At 36.6% G+C, this 19,171-nt stretch overlaps 1 protein-coding gene across 1 annotated transcript in view; it reads left to right on the top strand.

Moving 5' to 3' along the window:
* Nucleotides 1–4,145: 4,145 nt before the first annotated feature.
* The window catches only part of LOC145483679 (tetratricopeptide repeat protein 27-like), a 22,106-nt gene continuing 7,080 nt past the window's right edge, over nucleotides 4,146–19,171 (top strand). The window contains exons 1-18 of the mRNA XM_081462218.1: nucleotides 4,146–4,849; nucleotides 4,945–5,058; nucleotides 6,160–6,220; nucleotides 7,009–7,165; nucleotides 7,988–8,080; nucleotides 8,613–8,715; nucleotides 9,952–9,991; nucleotides 11,158–11,230; nucleotides 11,542–11,593; nucleotides 12,572–12,667; nucleotides 13,261–13,301; nucleotides 14,096–14,214; nucleotides 15,611–15,677; nucleotides 15,971–16,084; nucleotides 16,228–16,263; nucleotides 17,219–17,278; nucleotides 17,654–17,776; nucleotides 19,057–19,134. Coding sequence (XP_081318344.1) covers nucleotides 4,741–4,849; nucleotides 4,945–5,058; nucleotides 6,160–6,220; nucleotides 7,009–7,165; nucleotides 7,988–8,080; nucleotides 8,613–8,715; nucleotides 9,952–9,991; nucleotides 11,158–11,230; nucleotides 11,542–11,593; nucleotides 12,572–12,667; nucleotides 13,261–13,301; nucleotides 14,096–14,214; nucleotides 15,611–15,677; nucleotides 15,971–16,084; nucleotides 16,228–16,263; nucleotides 17,219–17,278; nucleotides 17,654–17,776; nucleotides 19,057–19,134 — 1,536 coding nt within the window. The 5' untranslated portion in view covers nucleotides 4,146–4,740. The remainder of the gene's footprint in view (nucleotides 4,850–4,944; nucleotides 5,059–6,159; nucleotides 6,221–7,008; nucleotides 7,166–7,987; nucleotides 8,081–8,612; nucleotides 8,716–9,951; nucleotides 9,992–11,157; nucleotides 11,231–11,541; nucleotides 11,594–12,571; nucleotides 12,668–13,260; nucleotides 13,302–14,095; nucleotides 14,215–15,610; nucleotides 15,678–15,970; nucleotides 16,085–16,227; nucleotides 16,264–17,218; nucleotides 17,279–17,653; nucleotides 17,777–19,056; nucleotides 19,135–19,171) is intronic.

The raw sequence follows: 19,171 nt of genomic DNA, 5'->3' as shown, positions 1-19,171 counted from the left end.
GTATGGCAGGGGGCGAGCGTTAGACTCCTGGCATACATTTCTTTTAAAAATATGACAAGTTTGGGCTCCCATGTTTCCATGTGTTTGCAACGAATTCTTATGAAATTTTACATATTTACTAAATTCGACCTGATAAATCGAGAAAATGCGTCTGTTTAGGTAAACATTGTGACAAGGGCTGCGAATTCGCGATGTTAATTACACCTCACTTCTCAAAAGATGAATGACAACAATGACAAAATACCTAATTCTAGCCAGTGCCCACAGACTAAACCCTATTGCAGACCAAAATGGTCGAGGTGCATATAACCTCTTTCATACAAAAACGACTCGAAACCCATGCTCTTTGGTGCTGCACACGCTTGTAAGGCTTATCTGAAGTTGTACCCACCCAGGAAAAGAAGGGCATTAGAACCCACACTAAAAACTTACATCTTACATACTCCGTTGCAGTAAAAATACGCCTCAGAAATTTTTCAAAGTATGCGGTTCCGGATTTGAACAAAAATATCGGCGGATCGACGAATCTGACGAAAAAAGTAATGAAAAATGACACGGATGGTTAGATTCACTCCCCTCCCAATTATATCACTTGATTTAAGCAGAACTTTAAGTTATAACGGTACAAGAAATATATCCATGCATCTTGGAGATATCATCATTTTGCAAGCTAAAATTAGGTTACTATTTAGTGCCTTATAATAACTCTTCATTCATTTAATGAAATGATACTAAAACATATCAAACCTTTAAAGACTACAATTTCAGTTAACGGCTCCAGTCGCATCATAGAGATATTTATTGTCTCACATTTAAATAACTGGTATTGTATGCCATTACCAAATTGCTATAGCCTTCTGATTGGCTCATTGAATTGGAATTTCCGCTCGGTTTGGAAGAAAAAATAAACCTATTTATCACTTTAAGCTGAATAGAGCGATTTCAGCTTGAGTATCGAAAAATAAGTTGTTTTACATTACTATGCTAGCGATTGGCTTACAAAACTCGCTCCACTTCGTCATCCATCAGAATTTGATGAAACCAACACCAATCATGATTTGCTCGCAAGCGTTTTCCCGCGCTTCTCGTCAGTAACACGTATTTACCTCGAGTTTTGATTGCTCCATTGGATTGTCTGTATTATTTGTGATTGGCTAGAGTGATTACGTTGGTTTTGGTTTTACGACACTCATTGGAGAACTGCTCTTATTGATCAGTTTATAATAACTCCATGTTATAATAAGATATTTAGCACGTATCGATATACATCATATTTACCGATCACCTAAAGCTTAAACACAAAAAAAGAATGAAATAAGTGTGAAGGTATTTAGCCTTGATCGTCTTCAAGGAAGTATGATAACTATAGCACTCTTTATTATATGACTGAAAAGAAAAACTACCCAGTTCATTGTGAGTGGCGCGTTCGTAATTTTCTCAGTCATGGCGTTGAACTGTTACAGCGATTAGAAGTCGATTATTAGTTAGCTCTTATTTACCGAGTAGGAGGTCTGTATGGGAGAATCTTGACCGAGGTCGTGAGTACAGACCGAACGCAGTGAGGTCTATACACACGATCGAGGTCAAGATTCTCCCATACAGACCGACTAAGCTCAGTTAATAAGATGTTTATTATATGGCAAACAATAACAATTTAATTCGGTTAATGTAACTGGTTTGTACTAGCTGACATTTTGCTTGCGAACGGCGATGAGCCGAACTTAATTCTGCCAAAGTTTGCTCGGCCTCTTTTTTTTTTTCTCATCAGGCAATTTGGCACTTCCATAGATAAATATCGTTAGAAGAAAATAGTCAATATTTTTACATTTTAGTTAGCAACTTTTTCACCCCAAAATGTAACCGGTCCAGATGTCGGTCTAGATGGGAAAATCTAGACCGCTTTCAATATCGATTTCAGCCAATCAAATTCGTGAATTCGGTAGTTCCCAGTCCTTGTGAGACACAGCCATATAATAATTGCCTTTTTTAAACGCTGGGCGTGTCATTTCCGCTAGTTACGGATTTCAAATGTTCCCGCACGCAGCCGTGTTTCATTTTAACAGATTTTAGGAAAGCTTGTTGGGAAATTATGATGTCATTGCGGGGTTGGACGTTTTTAAAATACAGCATTGCGCGAGTCCAGAGATATTAAGGTGTTTCTAACTGTTTATAATTTTTATTCGGAATGAATTTTTTCAGTTCCAAACGAGAAATCTTCCTCTGTAGGCTCCAGACTGAGATATCGGACCGTGCGATGACGTCATAAATTAACATAGAGTAAACATGGCGAAGCTTAGTGTGATTTAAGGTGAAAACCAAACACATCGTGCCTAACAACTTACAGGCTTACTTGACTAATAGTCCTCTTTGCCCATGTGAGGCATAGGGCTTTCAGCATAGCTCTCCACCGGACCCTGTTCTTTGCAGTCTTCTCGGCCTCACTCCATGTCTTCTCTTTGTTATCCTGCTCCTTTGTCACCTTCCGTCTCCACGATTGTATTGGTCTTCCCTATTTCCTTTTACGTTGAGGGTTCCAACAAAAGAGATATCAATTAACTTAAAACCTCAGTTAACGTAAAACTTCGATTAACTTAAAACCTCTGAAGTGGTTTGAATCGTATCTTTCCAACCGTTCGCAACGCGTGTTTTTAGAGGGTCGGTAAAAGGTATTTTTGTGATTCGTGAATGGCCTAATTTTTTTCTCGTGAAATGTGACATGGTTTGTTTTTTTCTCGTGAATCGCGATTTCTTTAGTAGCCATGAACCGTGATTTTCCAAAATAATTCTCGGCGAAGTGGAAAAAAGTATCTAATTCATAGTGAACCGTGATTTTTGTTGTGTCTTCTATTATTTTCGACAGTAATTAACAATATTGCGTGACCGTGACAGGACAATCATCCTTTTGTTGCTTGACCTTTGTGTTCTTGGTCTTCGGTGACCTTTGTTCAGATTTGTTATTTGACCCATCATTTGCGCCCTTTATTGCAACGCACTGTCCGACAAGAAACAACTAAGTGCAAGGCTGGAACTCTTCCTCTCAACATGTATCAGACTGCTCTCCAACAGGTAGAACGGCTAGAGTTTGCACCAGAAAATGAAGATCAAAATGACTTTTCAAGGGGTAAAGGAGAGAAGGTGCGATTTCGTCAAGGGATTCTGGAGGCGATCAGCTTTCTGAATATGATGAAGACTCCTCCGACCACAGGGCGCCCATACAAGCGGCGTGTCTGTACTGTTTGTATGTTCGAAATATAAAGAAATGTAAGGGAACATTGAAGAGTCTTAATATCGTAAACTGATATCGAGTAATATCTATGTCAAAGCTCAAAATAAACGTAAACCTACCACAGTTGTTGTGTATTGTCGTTTCTGCGGCTCAAAATGGCGAATTTGAGCGATTTAGTGGATTTTGCGTTGACTGTTACTACGCGTTGTGAGGAGGAGACCAGCGTAGTTAATAACTGGACATGGCCGAGTGTGAGAAACACTTCTGTCGCTGTAAAGTGTACGAAATGGGCAATGAAATTTTCCTTTAAACTCACCTAAGTTTTCTTCTCGTCGTTTCTTGTGATTTTACAGCGTTAAAATCTTCTTAGCGGCGGATTAAGACCCTTTGTGTGCAGGTTGGTGGAAACCCAGGTAACTCAAGGAGGAAAAAAAGAATAAGAATAAGAAAAAAAAGAACTGCCTATACCAGGATTCGAACCGCTGACCCTTCCATCCGACTTCCAAATCTTATCGCTGCGCCACCGTGTGATAATGAATCGAACATAAGGGAATACAGCTATTACGTCATCACAGCACATTGGAAAGGCAAACGCAGTAAAGAAAAGCAAATAAGTAAAAGAAAAAAAAGAGAAAAATAAGTAAAAAAGAAAATAAAAAGTTCTGGTTTCAATAGGAGTTGAACTCTTAGCCTCCCGCTCACAAGGCAGATATCTTCTCCACTGGGTAAAACTAACAACTATACTATTTCTGGAGAGATATTGAATAAATCGATTTGTACGGAAGCGCTGGGCAGTTTAAAACAGCAGGCTCAAGCACGTTCCTGGCACGAACCTCATTTATTATTGTACTTTTATCTATCTAATACTTGCCTAATCGTAAGACTACAATGCCTCCTGGGGGGAGGGGGGAGTGTTCTGCCAAATATGGGCTATATAGGTATGTGCCGCTGTGAAGGGTATGGTTTTCAAGCAGTTTACTCTAGCATAGAGTATATAAATCAGAGCGTTTGGGTCTAGAAGGGTATCATTTTTCACGAAACTGACCAGTTGGTTGAAGATTTTATCTAAACTAAGAAAACCAGGAATTGCCACTCAAAAATATAAAAAGATGAAATCGGCAAGTTTAAATTTTTGCAACCTAACCTCAACAGCGTCCACAGATGACTATCATAAAACACTACTGGATATTACTAACTGTCAAAAATCGGAATTCAGACGGAAATCGGTGGTTTTAATACTGGTTATTCTAGTATAGGGTAGCAAAATTAAGCTGAACTAGCTCTGGTATAGGCTAAGGGTTCCAGGGTCCCAGCGGCACATCCCCACCCAGAAATTCCTAAAGTACCCCCCTCCCTCGGGGCAGTACCTACAATACTAAAACAAGCCATAGGCGCACAAGTACGCATTGCGGACCTATATGACTGCGTTAGAGCTGGCACTAGTTCTACCGCACGTGGCGCCTGGAGGAAAACGTGTTTAGCAAAATCCAGCAGAATATGTCACAAAGACGGTTATGGATCCAACTGAAATTCTTCATGCTTTAGAAACAGCGGTCCTGGAGAGGAATGAAGGCAAGATCTTTCCTATGATCGATACTTTGCGGCTTACTCATACGGATTTAGGTGAGAGAAATTTATGATCATTTAAAGACGATGGGTGAGAGTTGAGAATGAATCAGGTTGAAATTCTTACGAGACGATGAATGTAATTTTTGCAGACGAGCTGGACGAGCTTAGGGACATTGTAGTTTGTTTATGTAAGGGAGATTACTTGAGAGCATTGCAACAAAAAACTCCACAACATCTATTACATATTGCAGCAGTAACAACAGGTGAGAAAGACATGAACAGCTTTGGGTTTTCCTCGGTGTAAGAACCTGTGAAGATTTTCTTTGTTTTGTAGCTTTTGTTAGGATAAGGGTCTGTTCTGTCGAGTTTTTTGTTTTCTTTGTTTTACGTCACTCATAGTTGTTACGGGTTCTTACACTAAGGATGAGCCACAGCTTCATGCTTTAAGTCTTTAGGGCTTACTATTGCCCTCTTAGTCAGGCAAATAAAGGATAAAATAAGAAAAATAAGTGCGGAAGCCAAGCACTACACTAGTGTTGCTCATATTTTAGTTTTTCTTTTATGTTATCGTCACATACTTGAGAATCTTTCTATATTATTAACTTTTAATAGTTCATCTTTTATATGACAACCACTGGTTTTTCAGTTACTACTGTTCTATGTTAACTACCCTTGATAAATAAAGTTGTTTATTATTATTATTATTATTATTATTATTATTATTATTATTATTATTATTATTATTATTATTATTATTATTATTATTATTATTATTATTATAATTTGCTACCTTGGTGGGAAACTGGTTGGAAATTGAACCCATGATTTGTGAATTAGTTCTTGTTGGTTTCCTGACCTAACATCTTGGTCAATAAAAGTTTTGTTTGCCTGGTGTGATACCAAGTATATTTTCTTGGAACAACACCTAGAGAGAAATTCTTGGGTTATTTATTAGCACTTTATATATTTACTTCAGTGTTAATTTTGTAATTCTCATTTTATCCAGATGACCTAACTATCATAAACTGTCCTCTACACCTTTTGCCTTTGCCAGTAGGCTAATTGTGTTAAACCAGCATTCTTGGGCAAGACTCTTTAAACTCTCTCATTGCCTCTCTTCAGCCCCAGCCTCTCTCTGCTGAGGTTCAGATATTCATTACAGAAATCTGCTGAGCAAGATGAGAGCAGGCACAAAAGTTGAAAGATCCACCTGGTGGCAAGCCTGCTCCAGCTATATCCTCTCATGTTACATTATGCCTGCACTGACATCACTCAGTGGATACTTCCCATATGATAAAAACCACCTTTGAGCCTCTGTGGAAAACGAGAGCCACTGTAGTACAATTTATCTTTTTGCATTATAGATAATGATCAATTGATGAAAGAGATATTGTTGTTACAAGAGAATGAATGCTCACCTGTCAGGTCAGCCGAGGTTTTGAATAATTGAATAATTTCTTTGAAACTTCTTTTTTTAAACCTTTAATGACTTTCACTTTGCTAAAAGAACTTAGGGATGTGCAGTACTTGCATGAAGCTTGCCCAGCTGGCAGTTTGGGAAAATTTTTTGGTGGCCTTTCATGGTGCAGAATGAGCGGCGAAGGTGAGGCTCATTCTGCCCCATGAAACACTACCAAAAAATTAAACCCCATGGATCTAAATCGTCAGCTATGCAGGCAAGGATGTACACTATTTTAAGTTTGCAGCTTTGCTGAAAGTGCGTGCAGTTATTGATACGTCTGTAATTTTTTCTTGCAAATTTGGAAGGTACTGGAAGTTTGCTCAAATATGTTTATTTTAATAAATGTGTAGAAAATTAACAAATATTGACATGACTAGAGTACTGGTTCTCCAACACAGCCTTATCATATGCAACTTACAGAATTTTCATCTCTGGCCAGTTTTCTTAAAGAAACTATGGTACCATACATACAAATGGTAGTAATTGATTTTACCTAAAATTGCGCACGAAAAATTAAAAACAGTACGGCAAGAGGAAGCTTTCGCTTTTTGTTTCTGCGCTTCTCCCTATTTTTTCACTCATTGTTTTTTGCCCTGGGCTCCAAGTGTCTGAACGCTTGGAAGAGGCTAACTCTCCAATATCTCCTATAAACATTTATAATTTATGTTATAATTTTATAATTTTTTATGGGTGTTATGACAAATTATCAACTCTCTTCATTGTTTTAAAGCAAACATCTTTTTCTTGGCAGACATGCGTTGGTGTTTTTCACGGGTGTGGCTTGTCTTGACCTCTTTATTCAGTGTAACTGGACTGGCCCAATACCTTCACTTGCTTCAGTGCTGCCACAGTCTGGGCAAGAATGCTCTAATCAACAGATTATAGCAAGACTCAGTCAAGATGGAGAGGTACAACAATGTAAAATTATTATAAATATGTTTTAAAATGAAATATGACCAGGCTGGATGAGGGTCTTATGGTGCATGTATGCCTCTAAGTTATTATTTCACTTCATGTTAAGCTAAGCAAATGATGTCCAGCAGTTTTATTCTTTTGTTAAGTCTTAGTTATCTTTAAGGTAATCCTTTACATAAGCCTATTGGCTTTCCTGGGCTTCCTTACCTTATACTTTGTTATGTTGTAAATATATTTATAAATGGCAAAAATAACGTATGAACAAGAACAAGGACAGATTGGTGATGAGAATACATGTATATTTAAAATTGTCTACTCAGGGATTTTTTCCTTAAGCCAATCTTTTTTGTCTTGCTTAATTTTTGGTTGCTTCTTTGTCAGAGCTAAAAAAGGAGGCTCATTATTACTCGCCTATGTGTTGTTGTCATATTTAATTTTGAATTAAAGGCATGTAAGTGTGTGAGAGTGGTTTCCTTGCATTTATAGTGCCTTTGGATGCCAGTGGAGAGAAGCCACTGAAAATTCAGAAGTCAACGGGAAAAACGGATAATTTGAATTGGCCTTTGAAAATTTTAGAGTATTTTTGTCCTAAACAGGGTCAGGATTTCCTGACCCTTGGCAACACCTCTATACCCAGATTTGGGTCAAGTACCCTCTTCTCCTTGGGAACATAACTCTTTTATCTTCAAAGCTTGAATACAGCTAAGATTTTCCTCATTACAGGAATATACATGTTCAATATGGTGAGCTATTTATCACTGTAGATATAATCATTGCAAATAGATTGCAACATAGTCAAGTACTTTTTCTTTCAGTCCTTTACCAATCCTTTGATGGATGCCCCCCTGCTTTTCTTGACTGCCAAAGCAATCTTAGTTGAATGTGAAGAATCCTTGACTGTCTGCCAGGTAATGATTAAAATAACCTTATCAAGTTAAACACTTTTTGTCATAAAGTCAATAATAAGATAAAGCAGTTTATTTATTTTTTTATCTCGCGATAACGTTTGTCATTGTTGTCATACCCTTTGTCTACTGCAGATGTTCAACTAAATTTCATCTGCATGTCATCCAGTCATTTCTAATCATGCATTTTTGGCAAATTTTGAGCATCCTTAAAGCCATGTACCGGGTTCCTCCGGTTTTCCTTCCTCCACTTAAACCAACATCTCCAAATTCCAATTTGACCAGGATGGAGGACCTGCATGAAAACCAGCTAAGGCTGATGTGGCTTCCTCTCTAAATATTGTAATTTATTCTATGTTCTGTTGTTTTTAACTTGAAAAAGTGCACTAGGTATTTTGTAAGTCTGGGTAAAGTTTGCCTAAATCAGCTACAATGTTTACATTGCACCTGCCAGAATAACAATGTGCAAATCTGCTACAGTTGAAAGTATTACTAACAGACAGGGTGTGCTTACTTATTGAGTTCTTTGTTGCAGTCTACTTGTATCTGGGCCTTGAGGTGTCTAACAATACAGAGACAACTCTTAGATGAACAAAATGAGCTGATGAAGAATAAAATATTCCATTTAATGGACAAAGGTCTGTTGTGCATTGTGCATTATATATTCTGTTGTTAAGTAAACTGTGCAGAAATGTTTCATTTTGTTACATTAAAAACCTGTGCAGTCATGGTGTAATGGTTAGCTCACTGGGCTTTGGAGTGAGCAGACTGGCTTCAAGGAAGACACTTAAAAATACTCTCACAGTGCAGCTCTCCACCCAACTGTACTGAAATGGGTATCAGGGAATGTACAAGTGATGTAAATGAACGTCTGTGGTTGTTCATTGTGATGAAGTACATGCACAGTAATAATAAAATATCATACTATCATAATAATATTGTTATATATCATCTTACTATACAGCTTTAATCAGTTTATCAAAAGTATTATGCATGTACTGCATGTACTGCATGTACTGCTCAAAAGTAAGTTACCACCTTCTCGCGAGAAGAGATTCTCGTCTCACGAGACAAGAATCTCGTCTCGAGAGATGTGACTTTCATCTCGAGAGACAAGACTTTCGTCTCGCGAGAGCTTTAAAAAACTGTAAGTACGGTTGCCTGAACTTCTTGCAAGATTTTAATAGCCTATTGTGAAGTAAACAATGCAGCAACAACACAGCGAAACTTTGCGCGATCTGACGAAGCTTCGCTTGTGACTGCCGGCGCCGGATTTCCCATGTTTACCACGTTCATAAAAGATGTAACTCCAGAAATTTTCAACCCACGTGGTTTGAGAATGGTATCTGTGAATATATACGCCGCAAATTTTTCAGTTTTCAGTTGAAAACATATCGTTCATGACTTCCACGGTGTCCAGACCTGTACGCTGAAATTGCTTCTTTTGCTGGTCAATCCCAGTGGCTTCTTTCGCCAAACGAACGCCGCGATTTATGAAATCATTAACTTCACTTCAGTAGAAAGGTGCTGTATACATGAAAGAAAGGTTAACAGTGACATGTTTAAAAGCAAACACGGACCATTCAGGACCATTCTTGGCCTTTGAGCGGTACTGTACTCAACTAAGTAAAGTAGGCATGCTTGCTGTTTCCTTTACAACTAAATAACTGAGTTGGGAAAAGAAATATAATTTTGTACAAATTGTCATGTTTAATAAGTCAGTTGTCATGAGTACTGTCTCTCTCACTGGACAGTTAAGTGACTGTAGTGCACTGTATATTTTGTGCTTTTGACTATTTGCTTTTACTTACCCTGCAAGCACATTAATTACTTACAACACAAACGTTATGATATAATTATATTTTTTCCCACAGTTCAAGAGAGGACAACTTTTCTTTCTGTTGAAAGAAACAGGTACAATTTGAATGCATGTTAAAATAAAGTAGTATTGTTCAAAATAGAATTAACTATGGTAGTGTTTCAAATGCATTCATAAAGTTAACAAGCAATCTGTGTACTGAATTCAACTCACCATCGATCTTCAAAAAGTATACTGAATAGTTCACCGGATGCAGTAACTCCCTTACAATCACCTCACTAACACGAAACTGAATTAATTGCCGCTCTTCCCTGTCGCAAAGAAAAGCTCAGGCATCATATTGTATAAAGAACCCCTTTAAAAACAGCCATCATGTTAATGTTATATCCCAAGTGTTGTGCCCTCTTAGTGGTTAGGTTAACACTGTACTGCTGATGCAGTGTACAGTAGAAACATACCAAGTGCGAATTCATGTAGTTTTAATTAACTAAACACCTGACTTTAACTTGTCAGTAAGCAATATTCAAATGGAGGGTTGGTGTATTTGACATCAAAGTAGGCAATAAGCAAGTGAGCATTGAAAAAATGCATATAAATGGTGTAAGCATGGCAACCTCCCACAGGTCACCGCCCATGGCACCTGTCACACTATATGATTATTGACAAATCTCATTGAATAGAGTACTTAAAGTGGTATCTAATGGTGGATAATATAATGAAGGTTTGTATGTATACTAACTGCCACTTGTTGTTTAATGAGCTCATGCTCCCATAGGCTGTAGGCCTGCATGTATAAATTAGCAATTATTGATTAATTGATTGACCTAATAGTGGTTATAGTTATGTGCTTGCCATCACAAGGTTGTATATAGCTTCACCTTATACCTGGGAAAAGGAGGTCCATCTCAGTGAATTGATATTTGGAAAAATTTGGAAAAATAGCCAACAGTATTTATTTTATTTCAATTTTATGAGGTTCATTAATATTTATAATATATGACTGAGAAAATTACCTTAGTATGATTGGCTGAGAGTAGGCAAATGTAAATCCATATCCACGGGAACATTGACTCTGTCATTAATCAATGTAATGAGCAATTCAGGACTTGCACTGGCCATGATATTTGAAAATTCTTTCAAATTACATTCATGCATAACTTTCAAATATCACTTGTAGTGCCAATCCTTTATTGCACTTGCATTCACAGGATAACCTACTGAAACTAATTAATTAACACCATTTTGTAACTGTTTTCATTAGGAGTGTCGCAACCCAGATCCACCTTGAACTGGGATATTTATATCTTTACTGCTATGACACCACAAAAGCCAGGGTAAGTGAGTAGTTAATTACAATGCGCTTGCCATGAAATCCTGGGTGCCCAGCACTTAAGTTTCCATGAAAGAAGTAAGTTTTATTGAGTCGTCCAAAGGCAAACGTTAGTCATGTGTGGCACCTGGGCTTTTGTAGATCACATCCCTGCTATCACATTAAAAACATGTTTAATCTCCAGACAATCTCCTGGTGAAGATTGCTTCTCTTATTACATATTTTTTCAATTCTTTCATTGTTTATTGGTGAGGGTATTTGGGGTAGCAGCAGGTTGCATTGAACTCCCAATAAATCCTACATGCATACTTTCAGGAACATTTCACTGTGGCTCAGTCCAACTTAGGCTTACAAGTTGAAATCACAGGTAAAATATTACTAAAGAAAAAAATGACTTTATTTATTCTTGATAGATAGATAGATAGATAGATAGATAGATAGATAACCTTTATTTTAAAACGATGAGTATTAAAGCTACATGAGCTTGTGGGGTTGTTTGTAATTAACTAATCGCTAAGTAACTAAAAAACTAAAAACTAGGGGTATTTACAGAAAAAAAGTTTGAACCTAAGTCAGCGATATATACAATAAGAGATTGTTAGCATAAGTTTTTAAGTATATACAAAGTCATCTTTTCTAAAGCTACAAGTGGATGCAGACGTTATCTTAAAGCTGAATTCATTAAAATTAACTAGAGATGGTCAGTGTCTATACCACAAAGGCTACTGGGCCAGCAATTATTAATTTATAATAAATTATATATTTAATTGTCAAAAACAAATATTTGGTAATAGACATTAAAATTAACTGTGGCAAGGTTAAAAACCCCAACTGGCAGGAGGCACACTGGTTGGTTATTCACAACCATGGTCGAGTAGTTGAACTTGGATCTGCTGTAAAACAATTCCAGTTAGCCAGTCATCATCAGAGGGGACTTTGAACATGGAACATCCGTGTTTTAATACTGGCACCTTAACTACTTGGTCTTGGTCTCCAATAACTGCACTCTTAAGTTTCCAATATTTGTAATTATTACATGGATTGTGTTTGTAGCTGTTGTAACGTGCACTCTGATTGGCCAGTTGTAAGGCATTATTCTCCCGTAATGCCCATGGGCTGATTACGGGCCTGCAAAACCAAAGCAAAAAGTCATATGATAAACAACTTATTAACCTCGCTATTGTTCAGTCAATACAGTAAGGTCTCAGTTTGAGATTTTCCCATAAAGACCTCACTCTCGGTTAACAAATAGTTAATATCAAAAAAAGATATTTTTGAAGTAACTGCATGACTGTAATGTTTGATAACACACCTTCCTTGAACATTTGTATTGTTCATTTGTCAGGTGCTCTTGGAAAGAGAACAAAATTTCAAGAAAATGATTTTGCTCAGCCAGTATTATTGGTTCAAAGAGAAGGAACCATCAATGGAATTCCAACAGGTAGGGCAGTAACAAATTTGTTTCCATTGATCTGAAAGCAATTTATTGTTCATAGATCAGTGGGTAGCATTGTGCTTGACAGAGAACTTTTAAAAACCTGTTTCTTTGTCAGGTTCCAGATGTTAATATCTGTAGCTGTACTATTATTTCTAGCTTTAGACTTCTTGCTGAAGAGAGAGAGACAGCATAAACTTTTTTCACATTTATACAGACACTAGCTGCTGTTGAACCCAGAGCTTTAATTCAGAGTCATGGATTTTTGGCTCATGTAGATAACTATAGTTAAAAACTTCTACTCATCAGATAATTGACTTTGCCTCTTGCATGAAACTTTTGTATCAGAAGAGGTGGATAGTCCTCAGTATGATGCTGCTACATGCATTTAAACAAATAAAATGAATAAGTATAGTATGACTGTAATAAAGATACATCAAACTTCGGCATGAGCAACGTAATAAGTTTTTTAATAATTAAAAGAACAGTCAGTGATTGTACATACGTACACACTGCACTTTAGTATTAAATTGCTGATGTTTGTAGCTACATGTTTGTGCTTTCTTCTTAAAATTGATAACATTTTGGTTATCCTGCAGATGAATCTACTGAAATGATTAACCGACAGAATTTGCCTAGAGTAAGTTACTTTTTAGTCACTAGTAATGATAATAATAATCATGACTAAATTATGGTAGAAGGCTAGAAACTCACCAGTTAATCACTCACAGTCTGTCAGTCTGTCTGTCTGTCTGTCCACCTGTTTGTCTGTATTTCCATCTGTCAGTCAATTTGTTTATAGCCATGGTTAATGAGTATTGTCTTACACAAAAATAGAGAAGCTAAATGTGAATTATACTCTGATCAAGTACATGTATTACTGATGATATGTGTATACTTTGTAATGCTGTCATGCGTATCCAATGTTTTTATTTTATTTTAAAGGAGCTCAGTCACGTTATTTTGAGTTATTTTGGCCACGTATAAAATAACCTTTAAATGGTAGGAAACCTGAAAATAACAGTTTAATAAGATAGAAAAACACCAAAGAGATAATGATAAACCATAAAAGAACAAAGATGGCTAAGGATAGAGAAGATTGACATGGATTACAAACGACGAATTTGAAAAATTGAGGCTAATCTTTTCAATATGTGCAAACCGTGACTGAGCTCCTTTAAATAAAGTGTGATAAATACCTTTACAATATTTCAATTCTTGTGCATGTAGAAATGTTGTTGAGAACTAAGAATTAATTTTTCTGAAAGTAGTTTAACACAAAAACAAGCTGCCCTAAAATATTATTACATGTAATTTGATGGGTACCATACATGTAGAAGGAATGTGGTGGTTTGTTCTCTCTAGTAGAATAATCACAAAAATGCTTGTCCTGTTTACATTCATCACTTGCTGTTCTTTATTTTTCTTGCTTAGGATGTTGCACTTGATGATGATGTACTTCTGAATAAGATCCAGTTCAAAGATACAAATACTCAGCAAATTAGCCAGACTGTTCTCAGTGCCTTAGATCAGGCTGTCATCCTTGGACTGACGTAAGACTTGTTATTTTAATTAACAGTTGCTTGTGAGCCCAACTTTTCTGTATTTGATTGTAATTTAGTATTTAGAGCAGTTGAAATGGCTGGTGAACTTGTTCAACTAAATTTGTCTTTACCGTAAGAGTCAATCAGTTTAATATAACAAAAAAAAAACAACAAAAAACAAACAAATTATGTCATTCTGGTATTAATTTTACTGCTTGACCCTTATGTGTAGTTTTCCTGAAATGTGTATCCAAAGTTGGAGAATCTTACTGGATGTTTTTTTTTCTTACTTACCCCAGAACAGTTCTGGTTCTTTGATTCAAATTCTGAATTTACCATGGAATAAATATAATAATGCAAATCATTCAAACGTAGTATATTTCTCTAAAATTCAGTTACCGTAACAGTTTAAAATGTTGTTCAGTTGTGGTCTGCTTTTAGACCAAGTCAGCAGTCTCGGGACAGTTCTTTCCTGTGGTAGGCATATTGGGGCAGTCAGTCCCTGTAGTGGACTATACAGAGAGCCTACACCCAAGCCAAGCTATAGAAATAAGGAAAACATAAGGAAAGCTGGCATTTTGTTATTTAAAAGACCCTTTCAAAATACCTTGTTCAAGAGCACCTAATGGAGTCCTGGGCGTAGCTTGCATTTTTTCATGGAGTACACACCAAGAAAAACTTAATGATCAGGAGTAACTTAATATGTTCTTTAAATAATCTGCTGTAGAGCCGGCTAAAATTTAAAGCCGTCTTTGTTGCCAGAATGTTTCGTGATTTATTGCCAAGTGTCCTTAACTTTTTTTAGCGAATAAAAGTGAAAAACTTTCTTTTGCTTCTTAAATTGTGTATTAAAACCTGCTAACGTGCACTTAAGGACGTTCACGTTAATTGTTTCTGTGCATCCTTACTGCACATGCAAATTCACTTACCACGTCATGCATGAGAGTGTGCGCTAAGCAATAAAAATAATGAACAATGATGGGGCAGATGGCCATTGCTATAGCTTCGCCTAGCTTTAATGATCTTGGACGTTCGGTGACCCCTATTTTTCTTTTGATGGATCATTTTCTTTACTGATTTTCTATGTTTAGTGAAAAAATGAAGAAAATGTATCAACTAGAAGCTTGAATTGTTTACAAAATGCACCATCGAATTCTGTTCTTTTTGGATCTTTGTTTATCTGTGTGAATTAATTGGTTTCAAATGCCTCTTGAAGGGTTAAGTTTTGTGAAAATGTTGGTAAAATTTAGAATTATTTATGCAAGAGACCCACTTCTACAAAATAATTATGACTAAGATTGTTTGCCTGCGTTGACTCACCTTCCACTTTTTTAACTATAAACCCCTGTAGACCATGCTGATTTGTCAAAATCAAATTAACAAATTAACCTTACATTTTTTGTAGTTTTGAACACAAGAAGAGTCAGGCAGTTAGCAAACTTAACAAAGAAAAGCTGTTGGCATATTTGGAGGTAAGTTTTGTCATAAAGCCATATCATTTTCCTTAACATTGGCTGAAAAACAAACAGAAAGTGTTGCATTGACTTTTACATGATAGTAAGTGTTTTTCAGCTAACCAAGCATATTAAAAGGCGCATTTAAGAGAATTTCATTCTTATTGTTGATTTTCTTTAGAGATGACTGGAAGCAGAAAATGTGTACAAATATTAGGAAATTAATACCATTCCATTCCAGCATCATTTCTGCATCACTTCAATTCATCAATTGAATTGAGCTAAATGGTAAGAGTTGATTTTTTCTGCAGGTAATCACAAATAGGCCCAAGGCTTGGTGTATTCACATGATGGCACTATTGATGAGAAGCAGATTAGAAAAAGAATCAAGTAGACGAGTGGAGAGGTCAATGATGCAGTTAGAGGTTAATTATTCACATTATATTCTGTATTACTTCAATACGTTCTTGTTATATTGTTATGCACCACACATTTGCATTTCCTGTTGTGGTGAACATTGTGTATTTTTCATGACCTACATTTTTTTTTTCTCCTTTTGTTTTGGTAGGCTCTAGTGGATTCCATTGAACATTCCTCTCCTGAGGTCAGTTGTTTTTCTGCTGTTTGTTGTGAAATCGTCTGGGGTGTACATGAAGTCAATGCTTGTATGTGATAACTATTTGTAGTGTGTACATGTAACTTTGCAAGTTGTTCATAAATTAAAATCATGTTGATCTTAAACTGCTTGTTTGGAAACCTCCAGATATCAAGTTGGTTTATTGTTTTAGGGCATGCATGATATGAATTACTCTGTTGACTGGCTTGTAATGTATTCGTCTTTTTTGAGGGAACATTGAGGGGTTTCTAAACACTGTAATACCGCAAAAAAATCCGCAAATACCACAATATCAAAAAAAAAAAAAAAAAAAAAATGCCATATACCACAACTCTGTATGTCAAGTTTAGAGCAGATAGCATATAACAATTATTAGGAATTTTATAATGGTCGTTAAGTCAGGCAATGTTCAATTTAGACAAAATAAGTTACATCCATTGGCATGTTGGCTAATAATTAACAAAAGGTGACTTACTCTTTTCCGATTGGAAACTAGAAAAGGCTCAGAAAATGTTGGAGGACTTGGAGGATGATACTTATTACTGTCTAAATGCTAAAAAACTACATCCCACAGGTTCGGAGAATGCTGCAATTCTGCAATTCAAAATTAAAATTACCCGAGTTCTGCAAAAAAATTTTCCAATGCTGCAAACTCCAATGTTCCCCTCTTTCTCCCTTGTCACTGCTTTCCATGCAAAGACTACGCTTAGTTTGCACTTCTCTCTTTCTTTTTAAACTCACACTAGTGCAGCATTATTGCAACCAAAACCCCCAGGAGCATCAAAGGTTGCTTTTGAAATAGTGAAGAACAAACAGTACTATTACTGGTGCTAGTCATTAGGTTACATTTGCTAGCATGGTCACATACTGGTATATCTTATTCACGGTTTCATGAGGATTGTACAAAATTACTTTTCACTTAGTCATTTATGAAATAATTCAGGTTGCTGAAAGGCAGATGTTGTTTTACTGTGTACCTCTTCCACCAAAATGGACTTTCCAGGTAAATTCATTGTATCTCAAGGAAGTGATGATCATATTAAACAAATGAAACAATTGAGCAATTTGTTTTATATTTACTTGTCATTTTCTTATCTTTCCTTAGACATTCTAATAGATACATGCATGTCCTGTCTTAAATAACTCCTTACAACATAAATGGCATTAACCTTAGTTGCTATTGACTTTGCCTTTTTTTTGCTTCTGTGCAACATTTGGATATTTAGGAAGAATGAGAAGATGTTTTAATTAAAACCTTCCTTCTCCTAGATTGCTATGTAGAATGGTTCCATCATGTTGCTCCAAACTATATGGAACATCTAGAGACTTGAAAGCTGTACTGTGATTATTGCTATCTTTTTATTTTTGTTTGCTTTAGAGAGATTTAGCACAGTTGCTGCTTGGCTTGGGTGTGGTCAAAAGTGCTGTGGAGATTTTCCAAAAATTGCATTCCTGGGAGGATCTTGCAGTTTGTTACCAGAGCTTGGGGTGGTATGCCAAGGTGAGAGACATGGAAACACTGAAGAAAAATCACAATAGTCATAGCTCATAGTACTGCAGCTGGACTTGATATCAGATCAGCCCTTTTAGATATCAGATCTCTCATTGATAATTAATGAGAGATCTGATATCTAAAAGGGCGTATATAGCATTTTGGGCCGATTTTTATATTTTGCAGGATCGAGCTAATTTTCGGCAGACTGACTTGTTTTGACATGAAAGGCATCGTTGCGTAATTGTGTTTGTTGATTTGCGCTTCGTTTTCGAGTATGCAAAGAAACTCAGTTTTCCGAGCGGCATCTTTTGGAGCGAATCCTTCCAAGGTGGATTTTGACGTGGCGCAAACTTAAACCGTTACTTTTAGCAGCTTCGACAGCACGGTTTTTTTTTTTAAATAGATGTTTTGATTTTTGAGAAATGTGATAGTAGAGAAATAAACCGGACAAAAAAATCGACCGACCCCGTATCGAACCGGTGTCTCGACAAAACAAACTCGTATCCGGCCCGTTCGGCGCCTTATTCGCTTGCGCTAACGAAGCAACAGGAAGAGATTTGTGTAATTATATGAATAGTAAAACTAGCAGCAAATACCACGCTTCGGTGACTTCATCGTTCAGCAAAACAAAGGTTTCTTTTGTTTTTCGCTCAACAAAAGATCTTCCAAAGGTACCCTTGGAAAACTGATTTTTTTGCATACGTTATTTCTCGAAAACGAAGCGCAAATCAACAAAAACAATTACGATGCCTTTCGTGTCAAAACAAGTCAGTCTGCCAAAAATTAGCTCGATCCTGCAAAAAATAAAAATCGCCCCAAAATGCTATGTACGCCCTTTTTGCACGAAAGCCTTCAATTATTAAAATGCACCATCTTGGCAGTGTACCACCAATGATTTACTATTGTGTCCTTCCTCAAAATTCTGTGAGTAACATCGAGGATGAGAACAATAGGTTATTTTTAAATTTATGCATAGCACTGGCTAGAGATATTTAAATTAGTGTTGACGTTGCACTTAGGAACAAGCTGTTGGTTTCTTTGCAGCTGATAGCGTTGTAAACTAAAACTGATCTCGTAGTCTCGGTAGGTGGGTGGGTGGGTGAGAAAGTAAGGACAGTTATGGAAGACAGCAACGTGTAAGAGTTCAATTGGGTCTGGAACAGCGAATAAATGGCTACTCTGAGAAAGTGTCTCTGCTAATTCCCATTTATTAATTTTATTCCTTTATGCCATCAGCAAGCAGTTTGAATGCTAGTATTTTGAGTATTTATTTAATTTCTTTGTAGGCAGAAACACTTATTCGAGACCAACTGAAGATAAAAGAAACTGCCCTTTTATGGTGTCTTTTAGGCGATACATTAAAGGTAACAGTTCAGCATATTTAAATGAAATGTTAACTCC

This window comes from Orbicella franksi, chromosome 4 (assembly GCF_964199315.1).
Source record: "Orbicella franksi chromosome 4, jaOrbFran1.1, whole genome shotgun sequence".
Classification (NCBI taxonomy): domain Eukaryota; kingdom Metazoa; phylum Cnidaria; class Anthozoa; order Scleractinia; family Merulinidae; genus Orbicella; species Orbicella franksi.
The sequence above is the reverse complement of the archived record's forward strand: the minus strand, read 5'-3'. Positions and strand labels throughout refer to the sequence as shown.